The 21,155-nt window shown below is 37.6% G+C and overlaps 2 protein-coding genes across 3 annotated transcripts; both read right to left on the reverse strand.

Annotated features, from left to right (window-relative positions):
* Window positions 1-11,168, reverse strand: LOC121512572. The gene is made up of 13 exons (XM_041791899.1): window positions 11,006-11,168; window positions 10,368-10,548; window positions 10,122-10,255; window positions 8,702-8,799; window positions 8,392-8,602; window positions 8,203-8,253; window positions 8,040-8,102; window positions 5,010-5,093; window positions 4,781-4,872; window positions 4,634-4,692; window positions 2,958-3,128; window positions 2,850-2,881; window positions 1-2,728 (listed from the first exon to the last, which is right to left on the reverse strand). The coding sequence occupies exons 2-13, from the start codon at window positions 10,546-10,548 to the stop codon at window positions 2,639-2,641; spliced, it is 1,266 nt and encodes a 421-aa protein (XP_041647833.1). The 5' UTR covers window positions 11,006-11,168; the 3' UTR covers window positions 1-2,638.
* Window positions 11,169-17,235: 6,067 nt separating this feature from the next.
* xcr1a.1 (chemokine (C motif) receptor 1a, duplicate 1) lies at window positions 17,236-21,073 on the reverse strand. 2 transcript variants are annotated; one of them, XM_041791520.1, is made up of 2 exons: window positions 20,999-21,073; window positions 17,236-18,677 (listed from the first exon to the last, which is right to left on the reverse strand). In XM_041791520.1, the coding sequence occupies exon 2, from the start codon at window positions 18,659-18,661 to the stop codon at window positions 17,639-17,641; it is 1,023 nt and encodes a 340-aa protein (XP_041647454.1). In that variant the 5' UTR covers window positions 18,662-18,677; window positions 20,999-21,073; the 3' UTR covers window positions 17,236-17,638. The 2 variants fall into 2 exon arrangements, with proteins under 2 accessions (XP_041647454.1, XP_041647455.1); XM_041791521.1 differs by lacking the exon at window positions 20,999-21,073 and adding an exon at window positions 18,763-18,827.
* Between the last annotated feature and the right edge of the window lie 82 nt (window positions 21,074-21,155).

The following is a 21,155-nucleotide window of genomic DNA, read 5'->3' on the forward strand; positions in this document are numbered from 1 at the left end:
GATTGTTCTTTTCTTTAATAGAGTGCATCAAAAATGTACAACTGATCCATGGCGTCTCTCCCACAGCAGCAGACTGCAGGATCTCACACACAGGTGCGCAAACTGCATTCACGCTGGGAAATATACTTAAATGCAGTATACTATCGGCACATTCAAAACTGTCCAAGTGTGTGGAACGATGGACATTTCAAACACTCAAAGAATGACATATTCTTCACTTACTGGATATTGTAGGCTACTGTTGGCATGCTATCACACTAGCTAATGTTAGCATCCACAAAGTAGCTTACATGTTATTGGCAATGGCAGCACATTTAAACAAGTACATTTTCTCAAAGCAGATAATGTTAACATAAAATGCATGACATGAATCTAATATTAAGTATAGCCCTCAAATTTGAATAATAATCCCATCTTGCTGTTTAAAAGGAAATACTCTTCACTTCTTGTAAAGGGCTTTACATACATGTTTTTTTTTGTAACGCATATAATTTGCACTAAATAATATTTTAGAGCATGTAGCGGGTCAATGCAAACTTTTACACCAGCACAATTTCACTATGCTTGGTTCTCAAGTATTTGATGATGTCAGATGGTACCAGCTTAGCCAATCAAAACATTTTGCTACAGTGGCCTGGTTTTAACCTGTAGTGGGCTGCGGGCAGTCACTGTGCACATTTTAAACCAAGATAAAGTGTTCAAATTGTTTTTTTTTTTTTAAGATTTATTTTTGGGCATTTTTATGCCTTTATTAGATAGAGGAGGACAGTGGATAGAGTCAGAAACAGGGTCAAGAGTGGGGGTGAGACATGCGGTAAAGGACCTCAGGCCAGATTCGAACCCGGGCCCCCCGCGTACATGGGGAGTGCCTTTAATCACTAGGCCATCTGCTCCCCAAAATTTAGTGCTCAAATGTTGAGAGTCAGGGCTGAAATACTCGGCAACACTAGTTAATGCCAAAATACATTCCTTTCCAACTGAAGAAAGTCATCTAAGGGTTAAGTTACTCTTTAGATAGGGGCTGGATAGCACAGTGGGTTACACCACTGACTGGTATGGGAGATCAATGGTACCCCAGTCAGTACAGTATCAGGTTTGAGCCCTGTCAACCTGTCAGCTGTATGTCACTTTGGATAAAAGCATCTGCTAAACAACACTGTAACATTGTAGATTTTTCTGATTAACTGTACCCACCTCTGCTTACTTTTTTGACACTTTCGTGGCCACAGTGGTTACATACAATTAAATGGCCTGACAGAAAATTGTCAGCTTGTTTTTGATAGCTTTGTTTGATTTTTGTAGGTCACAATGACGCCTCAGGATAAAATTTCAGTCTCGGGTAGAACCAGACAAAAATCTCCCGACAGAGCTTTAAGTCTGTTGTATGTTTGCCTCACAGACAGACTGATTTACTCATGACCATACAGTCTGACGTAAAAATGTATGATTTTAAAATGATGAAAAATGTGCCCATTATGCCCTGTGAATTACTAAGACATGCTCTATTCATGCTTAGACATTGAACTGTGAACATTTTTATGGCCTAAAAATTCCAGTGCATGATGCTCATATTTGAGATCAGCAGACTGACGCAGACTTTATGATCCATTTACTGCATGTGATATCATTTAGATTGAAATCATTCATTCTGCTTGGCTCTGGCCTTTAACACAAGAGGAAGTTTATGTCAGTGAGGGCTTAATTGTTGTGGTCCTGTTTAAAATCTTTGCAGAACTTCAGCTGCATGACATTTTCCATGTTGTTTTTGTTTCCCTTATAAGAGAAGCACACTTCTCATATTTCCTCCCTGAGGCCTTGATCTCATCACCAAAACATTCCTTCATGGTGCCTGGTGCGAAGAGATACTGGGCAAGTGTAACTTAAACAAACATTTGAAGTGTTATCTCAGTGGCTTGGCTTTGTTTGAGTGTTGTCAACCTTTCCTAATGAAGGTTTTTTTCAAAAATTAAAAACACAATCTTAGAAATGTTAACCATAATTAATAATCAAGCTGTTGAAAATAACAATAACTGGTTTGATAGCTGTTCTGTGTGACAGATAAAAAAAATAGACAGCCCTGCATTTTCACATTAGCTTTTTATATTATAATAACTTTAAGATGTGGAACATGTGAAGCACAGTGGCTAAAGTAACAGGCACAGAATCATTATTTACATGTATTAACATACATCTTAACCAACCTTTAGAAAAGCTAAATATATGCAACAATATATGAATGTAATCAATTGATTTGAAATGTACAGATGTTCAGATATATTTATTTTAACCCAAATACTGATTCTTACACCCAGACCCAGAGGCATAGATACCGAAAACATTTCCAATGCCAGCATTATTTAAAAAAAATAGATATACTCTTAGAAGGAAAAAACAGATGAGCACTTTTTTCTCTAACTGATAACAGAACAATCTCTACTAGTGCTGTCTTGTTTACCTTTATGAAATCAATAAAATCATGACATCAAATCAGTGGTCAGACTAGCATGCTTGCTTACAACCAGTACCTAATTTTATGCATTTTCAGAGGCAAACAGGGATACTTGCATCAGTGTCAGACCAACTCATTTCCAAAGCCACTTACACTGCAAACAGAGTACCAGCTCATCTTTTCATAAGCCTACTCTCCTGGAAGTTTTAGTATCCCAGGAATGAGGATCACAGCAAAAACAACTGCTCCACTGATGAAGCTAATGGAGGTAATAACCATCTGAAATTCAGAGGTGTTTTAGTTAGTAAGAGAGAGGAATTTTCACGGTCTGTAATGATGTAAAATATCTGTCATGGCAATACACAAGCTACAGAGCATGTTGATTTGGACAAGCACTCACCTTTTTCTTCTTTCTCTTGTTTCTTGAACACCCTGGGATTTCAAAAGTGACCTTTGTTATTTTGTTCTGCCAAAGAATATTTTCTATATTTAATGAAAAGTCACTTACCTGTATTTGTGCTCCGCAGGGTGGAACTTCTTAGTGTAGTGAACACGACAACAGCCCAAACAACAAACAGGAGAATCCCCATGGTGTAAGCAATCAACACCCAGAGAGTCCAAAACTCTGTCATGTTCTGTCTGTCCACAAACTCCAAACAACCAACACAGATGCAAGCCACTGTGCATAAAAAAGATTTATAAAAAATTCACTTTAGACAGGCAATATAAAGTATCTGAAGACATAAAAGCAATGATATTCTTTGGCATAGACCAGTGGTTCTCCACTGGTACACCCTCAGGACCCAACGAACAGCAACATGACCCAATTTCACAAAGTTTTCAATCATTCTCATGTTGCACCTTGGACCTTAGATGGAACAAAACATATGGCTGAACAAAAAAGCAGAACAAAGGAACCTTTAAAAAAATGAATCATTAAAGACACCCTCTGTGGACAAGCATACATTGAGAGTGGTCTGGCTGCAGACCATAGCTCTCAGAGCCCACTTCTATCAGACTGTTACTGTGAGACGCCGTCTCTGTCAGAACTGTAATACATGCTAAAACTCTCAAAAAAAGATAGATTAAATTTCTGTTTAGGGTTAGGGTAAGGCTTAAGGTAAGGGTCAGGGTGTCAAAAGTTACAACCTCACCTGCATAGCCTGATAGCAAAACATTTATAAAGCGAAGTATTATAAATCATATTTTAGTGTTATTATTATTATCTTATTATTTGCTTACAGGAAAGAATCTTGTCCTCCATGAAAACATTCTAATGCAGCTAACCTAGCTTATGTAGCTCCATTAGCCGCATAAGCTACATTGGTAACAGAGCGACAGAGCTATAAGCTAAGCTCACAAAGCAGCTACATTCCTACATTAGCTGTTACTAATGGGTCAAAGCTCTCGTTGCTAAAGGTAACTTAGCTATATTAGCTTATGTAGTAATGTTAGTTATGTAGCTAGAGTAGCTATTTTAGCTCTAGCTAAAGCTAAACAAAGCTAAAGCGAGCCAAGCTCTTGTGAAATCTTCTAAAACGGGTCTACATATGATTTAATCCTGGATTGGATCTCTGATCTCTTTCTCTATTTTATTTATGAAATGTTTCTGAGTCTGCAATGTTTGAAATTGTGGTAATTTTATGAATTTAAATGCCAGGCTTTGTTTATTAAAAATTTTTTTTTTTTCTTAATCCAAAACTGGAAATGTGTTGCAACGGCAAATTACGGCACTTCCTTTCTCACATGAACAGTCTGTGATAGTCATTTGAACATTGATTAGCAGTGTGTTTGTGATGTTTTTAATTGGTTTAAACAACACTGGCAACAACAATTTCTGAAATTTTACTGTATTTAGTACATGGAGCTTTAAAACAATCAAACAGTCCAGTTCCAGTCCCAGTCAAACCAGGACGTATGGTCACCCAAGTCTGGACAGAGGTGAGCTAGCTGTGCCCGTTGTGCTAAACTAAGATGAACAGTTGCAATCTAAAGCCTTTTTGAAAGTGAAATTGATTTTTATTGAGTTTTGTGCAAAGAATGATACCCATGATTCTTACAAAGAGTGAGAATATTTTCTTTTTCTCAAAAGATCAAATTATTCCTCTAGAATATTAATCGGGTCTTCTCACAGTCAGAAATAAAGTTTACCAGTGATAAGAGTAAAAAAGTCATTCTCCTTACTTATAAAAGCTCCATGGAAGACTGAAAACATTTTGGCCATGATGTCAAAGATCTCCTTCCTGTAACAGGAAAAAACACATATTAAACAACTGTGCAAGAAGTGTTTCGATATTTGGTTATGACTAATTATGCAAAAGTTCAACTCACAGTTCATGACTGGGTCCGAGTGGCAGAAAGGTCAATATGACCACCAAAACATTTATGGCGAGCACCACACACAGCAGAGGAAAGACATTGTCCTAACCACAAGGACACACACAGCCAGACAGAAAGATAGTAGTCAGTTTTAGAGACATAAAAACAAACTGAAATAGCCTGAGGAATGTTATGAATTTCTGAGGAAGAGATATTTTCTATACTAATTGTTATGACTAACCTTTAAGTATTTACATGAAAGTGACAAAACCAAGGAAGATACTTCAACTGCTTCACAAGCCACATGGCAAAGTATCTTTGACATCTACAGACAAAAGAATTTACAGTTAGCTTTAACTGCAGTAGTTGGGTGCTTGCATTTTGTGCTGTGTGCTTCAGAACAGCAGGGTGACCATGTAGTTCCTCTTGGGACTGTCATTGAATAAAAATAAAAAACAGGCATATGTATGTATGTATGCATTGGCACTTTGTATATGAGGTCGTACTGATTGTCAACAGTAGGTGACAGTATAACAAAGGCATATGCTAATATGTAGACATGATCAGGACAGGGTGGTATTTATCATATAAAATTCATTCAATATTGAACAGTTTATGTTGGAGGTGTGTTGGCTTCTTACTGTAGGTGGCGCTACAGAAAAAAACAATGAATTAACCTTTGAATGGGAGGGGCAGATCTTGATCATTTGTGTAAAATTTGAATAATATCAGAAGTTTCACATGAGAGTTACACCAACTTCTTGTGAAACTGGCGAGATATCAAAAAGCTCACCATTACCAGCGAGGCGTCAAATAATGAAAAATGTCTGTGTTGTGGAGAAATATTGAGGACTTCAGTTCAGAATCAGAGTCTGATCATGTCAGACGACTTCCTGTTGGTAGTAAAGGTTACTTTGATAAAATGCACAATGTGTTCAGTGTAATGCTAATGTCTTGTTAGAAACCGTAGAAGAACACCGGACAATGTATACAAAAGTTACAACAGGTTAAAACCACTTGGCACTGTAAAAAGGACCTTATTTTGAAATGAGATGAAGCTGGTGGACTTCCTGTTGCGATTTGGTCCAAGAGGCTTTTTTGTAGGTCTGATTATGACCTATATGTAGACAAAAGATCACAAGCCTAGATTGAATGGTGTGCAGGGGCTGAAAGCAAAAAATGAACAAATCAGAGGAGGAAATTTTCAATTGGTTGCAGGGGGAACTCTGATAAAGTAATGATATAGTTTGAATGTATATAGGATCAATGTGTGATGATTCTTGTGTAGTTTTGTGATTAATGACACAAGCACTAAAAATTTATTTAGCATTATTGGTGTATTTTGACTGCAAAAAAGGTACAAAGTTTTGCCCCTGGTTAGAGCCCTGCCCTATGGTTAAAAACTCCCAACTGGCACAACTGTAGATCAGCATCTTGTGTAGAATGAGCAAAACAACTCTGGAGTCAACCGGATGGAACCTGAAAGAATGTAAAAAAGTGTGCAACCTCTCCATTGGAGAAATTTGACAGAAAAAATGTTTGTAGTGCGCTTTCTTTACATTTATGAGGATAGTTACAGAGACTTTTTTTATCATCTAGATGTGACACATATGTGTACCTAATTTCATTCCTTTAGCTCTTGACCTGTCCTCTATCTTACGTTTTGGGCCACTATGGGGCACTTCCAGGAAGTTTGGTGAGCTTTTGAGCGTGTTAAAGCCCCCAAATTAGCAATTTATTCACTCAAAGAAGGTAGATAGCAATTCCTTGCATTTTAAGAGGGTCTTTGCTCTGAAGTCAGTGCTCAGTGCCCCTAAAAGTGGTGCTCAGCTCCATATGCCTTACCTGATACACCAGATGAATTCGTTTCACACATTCATCTGGAAAACTCCCCATAGACAGTGTTTGGGAAAGGGCAGAGCCTTTGAGAAAAAAACTTTGAGGGTGATTGGATGAACGTTCTGTCCGTCACATCTTTACGGGCCAATCAGAGCAACAAAACACGTGGCGATTAGGGTCTTACAGAATCCAGTCGTGAGAAGGGCAAAAACATTGTTTCCACAAAGAAAAGAACCCACTGCTGTTCTTTGCTCTTCTTTTAACAAAGAAATGTTGTCAAGTTCTGATAAACTGACGCTTTAGCAGCATCCATGCTAATCTCTTCTGCCATAATTGCACCGGCCTCTTGTCGCTGCTTGCTTACGCTGCGACTCCGCCACGCTGGGAGTACTGCCTCTTACTCCTGAATGATCCTGTCACTTTCTGACCGGGCCCGATCTGTTCAGATGGGAGCTTTGCAAGATGGATTTGCCAGTGAGAAATACAGAAATGGGTGAATGCTTCTGCTTTGCAAGGTTACCATATGCCACCACTGCTTACTTTTTATTTTGAATTGAGAAGTCTTTTTTACAAAAACTGTACTCCGTAAGATTTACTCAAAAGTATGCCACTGTTTTGATTTTATGGCTGAATTTCACATAATGACAGAGAAAAGCTGTTAAAAGTGAGAATTACCATGATCCATCACAAGTAAGCAGCACAAATTATGTCATGTGTCATGAGATACAGCAACAGAACAGCAGATTGAAGTTGTTATTCACGCAATGTAGCAGTCTTTGATGATAGCAGCATGTGCATGACATTAATGTGTTGTTTCTTGTCATGGTGGCTGCCATGACACAACCACCATGAGAGAAAAATGCCATGTTACAGGAAGTGTAAGATTTTCTCTGCTTTTGAAAACTGTTACAAAATTTGACATGATGTGAGTTTTCAGCAAAAATTATATGACATAAGGTAAGTCATTTTTTGGATTTAATGTAGATTATTTACTACAAAAAATCAATATAATGTACATTTAAGAACTTTTTCTTTATGATTATTTGTGGTTATAAAAACAACAGCTACACATTAATAGTTGAATCCTGCCAGAGCTACAAATGCCATTTAGCAATATTATAGCTTATTTATAATAATGCTCACTAGATGTGCTTAAGCACTTAGAAAAGATGCATTTTTAACAAAAGAGTGAAAGACTGATTAAAATGCAGGTAAATTAGTAAGACCTATTACCTCTTCAAACAAGAGCCCCCTTAAAAAAAGCTCTTTTTGTACTCGACTCTGTTTATCCAAGTAGCTTGAAGTCTGCAATTTTAGCACCTGAATCAAATAACTACTGATGCATAAGGAAATCACAGCAATAAAATACAGTAATGAAAAGATGTAGAAATGTTTTGTATAACAACATATAGACCAAAAATGTCTGCCTTACCCTATCCATACGACTTGAAAAGGGTCTGTTAATGATGGTGGATATGATGATATTAGACAGTTCCTAAAGAGAGAAAAGTGATGGATAGATCAATTGCCTAACTTTATTGTTTTGATCACTTTGTACTTGGCTACAGCATAAAGACTAGTATATAACATAATACCATTTTTAGGACCACCAAAACACTGTCAATCACCATGAGCACAGTGACTGTCTGGAGAGACATAAAGAGAGACAATAAGTGGCTTCAAAAATGAAAGAGTTTAATATTATATATCCATATATTTACATCTACACAGTGTCAAAAATAAATGTAATCCAAAGTTGTGATCTTCCACTATTAATACCTTACCTTGTTGCATTTTGTTGAATTATTTGGTATAGTGGTTGGTACAATAGATGTTGTAGAACCTGCTGTTGGAGCACCTGTTTCTGCTTTGGTAGTCTGTGGAACTGTAGTAGTGCTTGCTTCAGTACTTGTGCTGGGGGTTGTTGGTGATGGTGTCGTAAGTGGTAAAGTGACATTTACCCAAAAGACCCTTACCGACTCAACAAACGTGGCTCTGCAAAGTATCAGACATATACAGATGATGAGGTAAAGCAGGATATTAATGATGGCGTAGCTACAGAAGTTCCTTTGTTTTCATTTAGAGCTCAAATACCTGAATGTGATTGTTCCATTTAGACTCGTTCCCGGTGGCTCCCAGTGAACTCTGAACAATGACTTCTTCACGTTATTTCTATGACTTACAGCAGAGTCCTGAGGAAAGCAGCAGAAGTGAATCACCCACAAAAGAGTTAGAAAGTTTAAACAAGATTTTAAATGGAAATGAACCCTATTAAAACATACTGTTCTTATTAGATTAACATTAGTGTCTTTCATATGTATTTAAGACAAAGAAGCACATTAGATTTATTGTTTTTGGTGAAAATTTGTCAAATTCGCATATCAGCTGACATTTTTGTGCAGTGTATTCTGGGTAGTGATGTCATTTGACTGCACTGTTCTCCCAGTTTCTTTTGGATTGCACTCATCAAAATCCACAGTTACTTCTTCCCAGGATACTTGAGGGACAGGGGTGAAATTAATAATAAAAAAAGGTATCTGCTTTATACAATAGAGTACTAGTGAACAAAATGTTGTAATACAGTTGGAATAAAGCACTTCATTGCATTTTCTCCACCACTGGATGTGCCATTTAGAGCACTTTGCCAAATTTTGTCTACTTACAGACAACTGAAGAGGGCAATCTGTCAAATATTGTCTATCTGAACGGCACTAAAAAGGGGACTTCAAGTTCTGTCCACTTGGATGGCACCTAAGAGAGCAATTTTTTCACATTTTGGCCACTCGGATAGTACCAAAGATGGCACTTACTCAAATTTGTTTCACCTGATCTCCACCATAGAGGGTACTTTGTGAAAATTTTCCACTTAAAAGGTACCAAATAGGTCAATTTGTCAAATTTTGTCTGCTTGAATGGCACCCAAGAGGGCACTTAGTGGATTTTTTTCCACTTAGAGGGCACCAAACAGGTCAATTTATCATTAATGAAAGCAGAACAATATGACAACACTACCCAGAGTGCATTGCACAAAAATTGCACCCTAGCATACTTCTTTATTCAACATATATATACAAGAAACAAAATCCATAGAGCTCCAGTAAGGGACTTTATGTTTGTGTTGATTTTGGCACACCCTGTAGACTTAACAGCACTTCTTGTCTCTGTTATATGTATGAGCATTTTTTAATGACCAAAACTCATCAAATTTTCTTTTAACAATCACTAAACAACTTTCAACTGTGTGCAGTTTCATACTTCATCTGACACCTACCCCGCATCAGTGGTTACAATCTTGACATCAAAAAATGTTGTACTGCTTGCTCTTTAGGTCTTACAGAGGCAAAAGTATTGTTTCAGCCTGTTTCTTAATCAACAAAAAACCTGCTAACAGGAGCTTTACATTCCATTTACATGTGTTTATTTAGAGTAAATGTGCTTTGTATGAATATTCAGTTAATCAGTGAATTGCAATCAAGTCAACCTCTTACACTAATAAATTGGTATGGGTACATACTGGACCATTACAATTCAGAAGTCGTGTCTCTCCACCATTAATTGCAATAAATTTGCCAACAGCTTCGTCGCCTTCATTTCGAGCCGCCAGCATGAATCCTCTAAAACTTTTGGATTTGTTGGCGTGCAGAGAAACTGAAGAACGGTTTGAAGGTGCATCAGGGAGAGAGGACATAAAAACAGAGATTAATTGCACAATTAGAAAATGACAGCTGCAGATTGATACAAAGTCCAGTAGTGTCTGTACCTGTAAAGGATTCTGTCTCAGCGCCCTCCTCGTACGAGATATAAAAAGGGGGGTCATCTTTACTAGGCTGAAAACTGCCGTGTTGGGGTCTCATATCTACACACGACTGTGGGAAGATTCCACTTGAATACCCATGTGAGGTTATGATGATGTTAAAGCCTGTTAGAATCCACAACCACATCTGTAAAACAGGTGCAGTGTTATTTGAGCCATTACAATACAGCTACTGTGATTAATGACCTTAAACATATGAACAGTAATAATCAGCTGGTAACTGTTTGATTTATTACTCTAAGCATTCAGACACAGTGTTAGCCTCTCTCTGCATTAAATGACTGATCAAATGGAAACCTTTTTGCATTATTTGGCTTAAGGGTGATTATAAGCAGTCCTCCACTTTAACAATGCAGCACAACAATAAAGCTACTCTTCCAGCAAAATAGTTTACTTGATGACTTATCTTTACTTTTCCCACTGAAAAATCCCTCAAAATATGGAATATTCAAGATGAATCTCTAACTGAAAATACAGGTTAAACCACAAATATTTTAAAAATCTTAACACAATGTTTTATGCTCTGGATTTTTATCACTAGAAGTCTCAGTGTCAGGAAAAAAAATTACATATATTTTTCTTACCTTTAGATTAAATGTGATAAGATGTAAGCAAACAGTGAATATGTCTTACTCCACGTTGGTTGAATAGGGAAAAAGGAAAAACAATGCGTATTTGTTTAAGCCAATTGAACTTGCTCTGAGGAAAAGGATCCTCCCTCCAAGACTGTAAGGCTAACTGTGAGTTCAAGTGAAGTTCAACACTTTAGTAGCCTGCATGAGGAAGTAAAAAGGTTGCAATAAGTCCAAGGCTGAGCCCGCCCTCAGCTGATATTAAAAACATGGTACAGTTTAGGTGGTTTCCTTTAGTCCTCTGATATGACCTTTATCTCAGAACATGGATCAAAAGTCTGCTGCAGCTGCAAAAGAAAAGCAGATTCTTGGTTCTTTAGATCAAAATAACTGAATGAGCCCTATCAGCTCGAATGAACCAGATAAGAAAAATTGTAGTAAAATATGCATCTGAGTCTTGTTATCAAATGTGTTGAGAGGAGCTTCATGGAGACACAATGTTGTCATTTGAAACTATCATCATGCTTTATGTTGCAGGGAGACATGAGGTTCAGAACCTGGCCTTGAATGAAACATGGTTCAAGCGCTTGCAAGAAAATGACTCAGGCACCTGATTTAGGCCGTCCATCGTGGGAGAAAAATTCTGAGATAGTGTGCTTTGAATGTTTGTGTATAAAACTCTGATTTAGTTCCATCTAATCTCTTGCCATATTTTCAAGATGAAAGTCAAATCATTTCAAAGGTTTCTGAGCGAGTAAATAAACACCGTAACATAGAGAACAAAGCCATGCATATTGATATTTAGTTGTGTTGCTGAAAAATTCAGGTCTGAATCTCAACAGCCACAGTACCTATAAAAAGTATTCACCCCTTTGGATGTTTTTCCCTTTAAGTTATTTTATAAATCAATCATGGTCAATATAACTTTGCTCTTCTGACCAAAAAAATATTAAATGTTAAAGTGAAAACAGATTTCTTCAAGGCAATGTCAATGAAATTAAAAAACGTAATGTAAAATAGGTGATTGCATAAATATTCACCCTCTTTGAAGTCACTGACCTAATTCAACAGAGTTCCCGCTGATGGTGCTAGTAGTCTCACAATTAGTAAAATGAGAATCACCTGAGTGCAGTGAATGTTTCTCAAGTGATTGTAGTATAAAGATCATCATCCCCTGGAGATCAGATGAATCCATCATCAAGAAATTGAAGGAATATTGCACATGTGTAAATCAGGCTGTCCTCACAAACCAAATGACCGTGCAAGAAGGAGACTAGTGAGAGAGGCCACCAAGACACCTATGACTACTTTGAAGGAGTTACAAGCTTCAACCGCTGAGATAGGAGAGACTCTGAATACAAACGTTGCCTGGGTTCTTCACAAGTCAAAGCTTTATGGGAGAGTGGCAAAGAAGACAGTTCTTTAAATCTCGTACTGCACATCACCACAAACACACCATCCTCACTGTGAAGCACGCTGGTGGCAGCATCATGATGTGGGATGCTTCTTGGCAGCCAGAAGGCTTATAAAGGTAGAGGATAAAATGAATGCAGCAAAATATAGAAAAATCCTGGGGGACAATCTTATTCAGTCTGCAAGAGAACTACGGCTCAGGAGAAGATTTATTTTATGGAAAGACAATGACCCTAAGCATTTAATGAAAGCTACACAGAAATGGCTTAAACCAGGGGTTTTCAAAGTGTGTGAGAGTGAGCCTCCCCTAAGAGTAAATGATTCATTTGGTGGACCCCCACCTACCAAAAGGATTCAGATTGAAAAAAAAAACTTAAACAACAACATTTCAAACATTTATGTCTAATCTTTAAACATTTTTAACATTAATATGTTTTGGATATTTTGGTTTGCAAATGTCCCTAAACATCTGCCTTTCTCTCTTACTCTGTTATAATACCATTAAATACTCCTTTTTCATATTTTTTTGGGCCATTTTATAACTTGTTTTTTCTTCTTTTTCCCAAATTTTTCCACTTTTATCTCATTTTTGCCCTTTTCATCTGTTTGCCCATTTAAGCTACCTTTCATCATTAAATATCCCTTTTTTCCATTTTTTTTTTTTGCCCATTTTTGCCACTCTTGACCGCTTTTTGCCCATTTAAGTCACTTTCCACTCATTTTTTTTGTCACTTCTCACAAATTTTTGCTACTTTCTGACCATTTTTTCCACTCTTTCTCCCCATTTTCACCTAGTTTTTGCTGCTTCTTGACCATTTTTGCCACCTTTAACCTATTTTATTGCCACTTCAAGCTGTTTTTGCCTCTTTTTACCTCTTAGATTGTGCCTCTTGCAAAGGTATTTTCAATAATTTGGCTCTTTGGTTGAGTAAAACTGCTCTATAGCATAGTCCTTGTAGTAACTATGAGTTTATCCATTTTGCTCCATGCACAACAGAAGTTAGCAAAGCAAATCACCTTTTTTTCTGGTTTATGGTTCTGTGAATCCCCTGAAGCTCTGTGGCGCCCCCCAGGGGAGGCCCACCTCACACTTTGAAAACCACTGGTTTAAAGACAACAAGGTGAATATTCTGGAGTGGCCGAGTCAAATCCTAGACCTCAATCCAAAACAGAATTTGTGGCTGGACTTAAAATGGCCTGTTCACACCCAGTTCCATCAAACCTGACAGAGCTTGAGTAGTTTTGCAAAGCAGAATTGAGTAAAAGATGTGCAAGCCTGATTTAGACCTATCCACACAGACTCAGTGCTGTGATTGCAGTCAAAAGTGCCTCTACTAAATACTTCCTTGAAGGTGCAAATATTTATGCAGTCACTTATTTTAAATTAAATATATTCTTATTTAATTGCCATTACTTTGTAGAAATTTGTTTTCACTTACACATTTTTGGTGATTTTTTTGTCAAAAAAAAGCTGAACTAAAGTGACCATGATTGATTTGCAAAATTAATAAAAAGGGTGAATTATCCAAGGGGCGATTAATTTTATAGACACTGTAAGTAAAAAATTTAAATTGACTTATACTGTGTTAGAAACTGTGCATAATTACTACCTTCTACTGACTGAAACCCAGCCGCAACACATCTCAAAAATGCTGGGACGGTAACAAAGGGCTGGAAAAGTAAGTGGTACTAATGAACTAAAGGAGCATCTAGAGGAGCATTTTGCAACTTATTTACTTAACTGGCAACAAGTCAGTAACTTGACTGGGTATGAAAGGAGCATTTTAGAGAGGCAGTCTCTCGCAAGTAAAGGCAGAGGTTCATTAATGGGTGAAAAACTATGTCTAAAAACTGTGGAACAATAAAAAAATGCTCCTCAATGTAAAATTGCAAAGACTTTGAATATCCCTCCATCTACAGTACATAATATCACCAAAAGATTCAGAGACTCTGGAGAAATCTCTGTGCAAAAGAGACAATGTTGAAGGTCAATATTGGATGCTTATTATCTTCGCGCCCTTACACAGCACTGCATAAATAACAGGCATGATTCTGCACTGAAAATCACTGCCTTGGCTCAGGAATACTACAGAAATCATCAACACATTTGCCTTGCCATCCTAAGATACAAGTTAAAGTTGTATCACACACAGAAGAAGCAACATGTGAACACCACTCCAGAACTGCTGCCGTCTTCTGGGCTGAAGCTCATTCAGAAGTGGATGGAGGAAAAATGGAAAACTGTTCTGTGGTCAGATCTATCAAATTTGAAAATCTTGTTGAAAACCACTGATGCTGTGTCCTGTCGACTAAGGAGGAGAGGGATCATCCAGCTTGTTATCAGTGCAGGAATGTTGAGCAGCTTGAATCCTACATCAGACAAGAATGGGACAAAATTCCTCACCTAAATCTCCTGCAACTGGTCTCCTCACTTCTCAGATGTTTACAGACTGTTAAAGGAAGAGAGGACGCTACACATAGCCCTATTCCTTCTTTTTGGAGATATGTTGCTGCCTTCAAATTCGGAGTAAGCTAATATTTATTATGAAATGATAAACTGCTTAGTTTGCACATCTGACATGTTTTTTGTTCTATTGTGAATAAAATTTCGGTCTATGAGATTTATTACTATTTTGTTATTTAGATTTATTCAACGAGGACAACCTCACTAAGATCAAGAATCTCATTTACAGTAGTGTCCTGGCCAAGACAGGCAGCAGCACAATAAACACAGATGTAAAACAGAGCAGATAAAGTCACAGAAAAAAAAAAAATCCTGGGCCATATAGAAAGTCATCAGACAAAGCATCTACAACCTGATGCATCTTCTTCCAATTCCTTCAATCTACCTTTAAAAAGATTTAAAGAGACCAGCTCCTTAAGACATAAAGTCTCTTGCAGCAGATTCCAGGCTGCAGGAGCAGCATACCTGCAACTTCTTTTATCTGTTTCAAGATAGACTTTAGGCACAGATAGCAAAAGTCAATTCAAAAGTCAGTTTTGGCCTGGACCAAGAATTCCCTCATAACGAGTGTCTATAAAAGATTTTAAACTACAGATCTGTCTAGAATGTCACATTCACAAATGTATGATTCATCCTTAATTAAAGTTTCAGAGAGCAGGGAGAGTGTATGTTTTAAGTTCTACTACACTCATTTTTGGAGAGAAAACATATACTATTACAAGGTATCATGTTAGCTATAAGCTATAATTATTTAAATATATTTGATTAAATTTGGAATTGGCATGATGATGTGAAACCACTGGACGTTATGATTAAACTATGTTTAACCACTGCAACTCATAAACACTGTCCTCACTAGTATGTCATAAGAAATCATAACATTAGTGTTACTTTTATAATGCAATGAAACCTCCCAGCCCCACCCTCCCCACCTAAATTGTTTTAAATGTGTTTCTTTGCAGATTATTGCAGGTGCTTGTGCTTGCAGGTTCAGATCTGGTATCTGTGTCAAGGCACCCTTCGACCTCTGGATGACCTCTGTTCCCGTTGTGCTCCATATATGATCGGTCCTGTGCTGTTTTACTATTTTACTGTTTCGAGGTTCTCCCATATCCCCTTCAATGGCCAGCAGGTGACGCCACTAGTGATGGGAATTTCAGCTCTTTTTAGTGATCAAGTTCATTTGGCTTGGCTCAGCGTGAGCAGACGGCTCTTTTGGCTCTCAAATGGCTCTTTATTTGGGTGCCAGTTTGGCTTCATTTGATCTGCTAAATTTAGCAACATCATGACATATGAGTGATATTTGTGCTCAAAGTTTACTGTCTCCCCAAAACACATTGTGGGTCAGCTGAAATCTGCTCACTGGCTGGGGTTGATGACGCACCTGATCATCATCCCCACTACTCAATCCCATCACACACAGACAGACATGATAGTAATAGTAGAAAATATCATAATCTTAAAAATATCTTACTGTTTGTGATAAAGAGTCTGCTCTTTAACCTGGCTCGTTCACAAATGACACATCACTAGTCACCACTGTCCAATAAAAATACACACAAATATGGCCTGTATGGGTTCATAATCCCCTAAAACCAACATTTTCTTTGATTTGACCCACACTGGTAGATATAAAATCCATCTTAATAGATATGGGTCAAATTTGACCCGAAACAGCACAGTACAAAAATTCATATCACATGTAAAGAAATATGCTGTTTTAAAATATTGTCATTATTGTGTAATTTGGTAACTTTAGGAAAATTCATCCAATTTCAGGCTAAAAGAATGATGTTTAGGGTATTTTTTACTGCCGTCAAATGTCAAAATGGGTCAAACCAGGTGGTGTTGAAAATGCAAGGGTTAAAGACTTAAGGTTTGTTATAAACCTCAGTTCTCCATGATTGAGAATATGCATAAAACATCATCATAATCAATCAGGGGCATAAAAGTGGCAGATCAAAAGTATTTTCTGCCAATTTATTTGCAAATCATTGGCATCTTTTTTTAAAAATTACATTTAATACAGAGCCCCAACGTTTTTGGAATTGGGGCTATAGTTAAAAACGCAGTTACTCACTTTTACACCTAAACTGTGGCAGGTGTTTCAAACAATGAAAACACTTATCGAAGTAGTCCATCTTTTTGCTGAAGGTCTTGTATGCCTCTGTAGCTCATATAGAGGTATTAGCTGTAACTTCAGTTGGTTTCTTCACCAGTTAAAAACTCCTGAGAGGAGCTTTGAGAAATATATGTTGATTTTCATGTAAAACCAAGGATTTGCGCAAGGAAGGGAATCTATTAAGTCTAATTAAACAAATTTAACATTAAAAAAGGAAAATAATGGAGACAGACAACACCAGGGATCTTTATTTATGCAGCAACTTTTAGAACAAAGTCACACAGTTCCTTGTATGATTTGTGATGTATGAATGAATCATGATTTATACAGGCAGATTAGCTGGAAATTAAACTTATTGGATATTGATTAAAAACAATTCTCTGCCATTTTCCACACAGCAAAAAACTGTAAAAACATTTGTATTTCTAAATCTTTTGTCTGCTTTTATTATTGGAAGCCTCTAAAAAGTTGTCAGTTCAAATTACATTCATTTCAGAATACAGCAAAGACAAATAAGAGAATTTCAGTATAAAACAGTTATTTTTATTTTAGTTATTTCGTTTTTTTTTTTCATTAAATGGAACAAAGAATTATGGGTTCAAGAGAGGTTCTGTGAATAATGCTTAAACATAAAATACTTAAACAACTAATATAGAGATCCACGTGAGAAGTTGTGCATTGTTACTTGCTGCTCTACAACAGGAGTTCTGCAAACAGACACTCTATGCAGCAGAGACTTCAAATGACTCCTGAACTTTACACCAACAAATGCATAGAAGACCGGGTTCAGGCAGCAGTGGGAGAAAGCAATGAGTCGACACACATTATAAGCATAATCGATCTGAATGCTCGTTTCACACTTCTCAAAAGGTTTGACCAGATTATCAGACAAAATCCTCAGCAGAATGAGCACATTATACGGCACCCAGCCGAGGAAGAAGACAGCGACAATAGAGAAGACTAACTTCACTGCTCTGTTCTTTGTGTTGGATCTTGCTTTGTGTCTGATCTTTCCTAGTATACGAATGTAGCAGAAGGCCATTACCGAGAAAGCAAACAAGAAGAAGCCATTCTGTTGGGTGACAGCGATTTTTTTTAACAGGTCTGTTTCGTACTCACAGCCAAAGGTGTGTTCATGTTTTTGGGGGATTGAGACTATGGAGCTGTAGAGCAGGGAAGGCATAGCTGCTCCGATGCTCAACCCCCACAGGAGGAAAGACACAAAAATCCCAGTGCTGGATTTCGTTATCTTGAGCTCAGAGAGAGGGTGGACCACAGATAGATACCTGTAGATGGTCATGCTGCACAGGAAAAGGATGCTGCTGTAAAACCCAATGAAGAAGACAAAAGTCACGATCTTGCAGACAATCTCTGAGAACAGCCATCCCCAGATGTGGTAAATGGCCCAGAATGGAAGACCAGTAGTGAAGACGAGATCAGAGATGGCCAGGTTCAGGATGAAGATGTTGGTGAGAGACTTGAGGTTTTCATACAGAGCTAAGATGACAAGAACAAGGATGTTTCCTGTGAGGCTGAGAGTGATCACAATGGAGAAGAAAATGGGAACGACATAGGATCCAAACTTGACCACTCCATCCTTTTCACAGACTTGATCCATATAGTCATAGTAAGAGTCATATACGAAGCTTTCATTAGATGAGTCATTCATTGCTGTTTACCAGAACCTGGAGAAGAAAAATACAGGGTTCAGCTTAGGTCTTAAATAAAATGTAAAAATGACAGCATCCTGATCTCATAAATAAAAAATACCTTCTTTCCACTTTAGGTGAAAGATGATTTTAGATGTGATCGCTTTGGTCCTTTCAAATGAAAGTCTAAAAAGGAACACCTTTAATATACTCATGACAGGCTTGACCTTTGTTCCCAGTTCCCTATTCGGTGGCATAACAATCCCATTTATGGGAGTATGCACCTGCATGAACGCAGTCACTTTCACATCATGAAACCAGACTTAAAATTGTAACAGAAATACCAGCTAAATTAGGGTAGATTGCTGGAGAATTGTGATCGGCTTCTTTAAGTATTTAGTATGGCAGATGCTCTCAAAACACTGGATCCCACATATGAAATGATACAGCCAGTATCATACAAACTCTTGCAGTTATATGCCCATATTTGAGACTCTAAATCCCAAATTTGCATAAAAGAATATGAAGATTCAAGTTGAATTTTCAGATGTTTATGAGACTTTAAAAACTCAAATAAATCAAAGCAAAACTGTTTTTACAGACTCTTCAACTCTGCATTACAAGCATGAGTTTTTCTTGTAACATTACAGCTGAAAAAGACCAAGTACAGCCTTATCAGGTTGCTGAAGAAGGGTTGACCTAGTCATCATGTCCTCCCCCAGGCCAGAGAACTCAATGAAAGCATCATCACCAGTGGAATCACTATACTTTGGAAACACCACCCTGGCTGTGAAGAAATCACTTCAACTAGCCATCAAGAGAGCATTTTCCCCTTTTTCTTACTATTCAAACGGCACTGCAAGAGAATAACACACTCTTAGTGACAAACACCACTCTGACCCAGCCCATCCTCTGTTTATGTGGGATGTCTCCAGATACACCTGAGACACCACAGGCCAGAGAACATCCCTGCTCACAAGGCCTGCCTACTCATATCACAGGACATTTAAGTGTTAATTAGTAAACAGAGTTGGACTTGTATAGTGCTGTTCTAGTCCTCTGACTACTCCTAACACTTTTACACTACATGTCTCATTCACCCTTTCATGCCACATTTACACACAGATGGCAGAAAATGCTTGATAAAGTTCCCATCTGTCCGGCAGAGTGAATCCACTCACATATAGTCACACATCGCTGGCATAGCAGCAGGAGCAATTCAGGGTTTAGCATCTTACCCAAGGACAATTTAACATGTGAAAGCAGAAGTTTAGGACTGAAACCCCAATCTTCGCTTTGAGCAACCACTGACTCTGCCAAGCCTCAGCTGCCCAGGGTTATATTAAAATTATTTTCCAAGGTGTGCAGGAAATGTAATACATCCTCCTTAACAGACAGCTAACTTCATGGCATGCAACAACAATGTGCAATATTAACTATTACCTCCCCTTTTGTTGAAAAACATGTTTACCCATACAAATGACATTAAATATCTCTTTTATTCACATTCAATTAAATGTTTGTTTGAAAAATTAGATCTCTGTGAAAATGACATTTTATATTCTAATATATAGAACAGTGCTTCCCAAAGTGTGGGCTGGGATCCACTAGTGGGCCCTGGGGCTACTGCAGATGGGCCATGAGAGGCCTTTTACCTCACATAAAAACTAAATATACATAAACTAAATTGTGGAAATCAAAATCAAGTTTTAGATTATTAAGAGATAATTGGTTAGATGGTAATATGCTTTTATAAAGTCTAAGAAGTAACAAAAGAGCAAGAAGATTTAACCCTCATGTCACCCTTTCAACACTGACTGTATTTTGTCCAATATTCAGAACGGGTGTCATGTTTTGATTGGTGTTGATTTAACTGGTGACTCTCCATCATACATTCAGTTATGCTGCATTAATGTAGCTAGAAAATGTACATTTTAAGAGATTGATATTAGAATATAAAATATAGGTGACTTTCCAAATATCTGTCTGTGCCAACACTTTCTTGTGGCATTAAAAAAAACACCTTAAAACTAATCAAATTTGGCCTTTACATTGAAGCCCTCTGCTCATGAAATGAAAAAAAAGGCAGTTAAATACTTCGAGTCTCATGTTATGGTTAAAGGTTTTGGTGGTCCCCAGCAAATGGTCATGTCTCAAATTGGGCCCCAGCGCACTTAAGTTTGGGAAAGGCATAGAATACTTTATCATTACAATGAAATAAGTGTAAAAGACGTGCTATTTATGAATCACAAACATGGCATTATTGACTTTCAGACAAACTTTTGGCAGATGCAATGATACAATAACAGTTTTTTTCGTCGTAAGATATAAGAAGCCTTTCAGGATAGTTCACCTACCGCTTCCTTGCCTGCCATTTAAACCGGAAATGCTGGCGTCTTTGCCCTGCTGTCAAAGACCCCTGGAAAAGTGGGGCATGTATTTATGAATAACATTGATCACATGACGTCTCTGTTTACTCTGCAACGACAACCGAACTACGGTGTCTATGGGTCC

This window comes from Cheilinus undulatus, linkage group 7 (genome assembly GCF_018320785.1).
Source record: "Cheilinus undulatus linkage group 7, ASM1832078v1, whole genome shotgun sequence".
NCBI lineage: Eukaryota > Metazoa > Chordata > Actinopteri > Labriformes > Labridae > Cheilinus > Cheilinus undulatus.

What these genes read in the sequence shown, in the direction of transcription:
- LOC121512572 (XM_041791899.1), bottom strand. Translation starts at nt 10,548, where the DNA reads ATGTGGTTGTGGATTCTAACAGGCTTTAACATCATCATAACCTCACAT. An exon ending in CTCGGACCCAGTCATGAACT is followed by an intron (nt 4,693 to 4,780) that starts GTGAGTTGAACT and finishes TTCCTGTTACAG; the next exon opens with GAAGGAGATCTTTGACATCA. An exon ending in ACAAGAGAAAGAAGAAAAAG is followed by an intron (nt 2,729 to 2,849) that starts GTGAGTGCTTGT and finishes TCTGAATTTCAG; the next exon opens with ATGGTTATTACCTCCATTAG.
- xcr1a.1 (XM_041791520.1), bottom strand. Translation starts at nt 18,661, where the DNA reads ATGAATGACTCATCTAATGAAAGCTTCGTATATGACTCTTACTATGAC.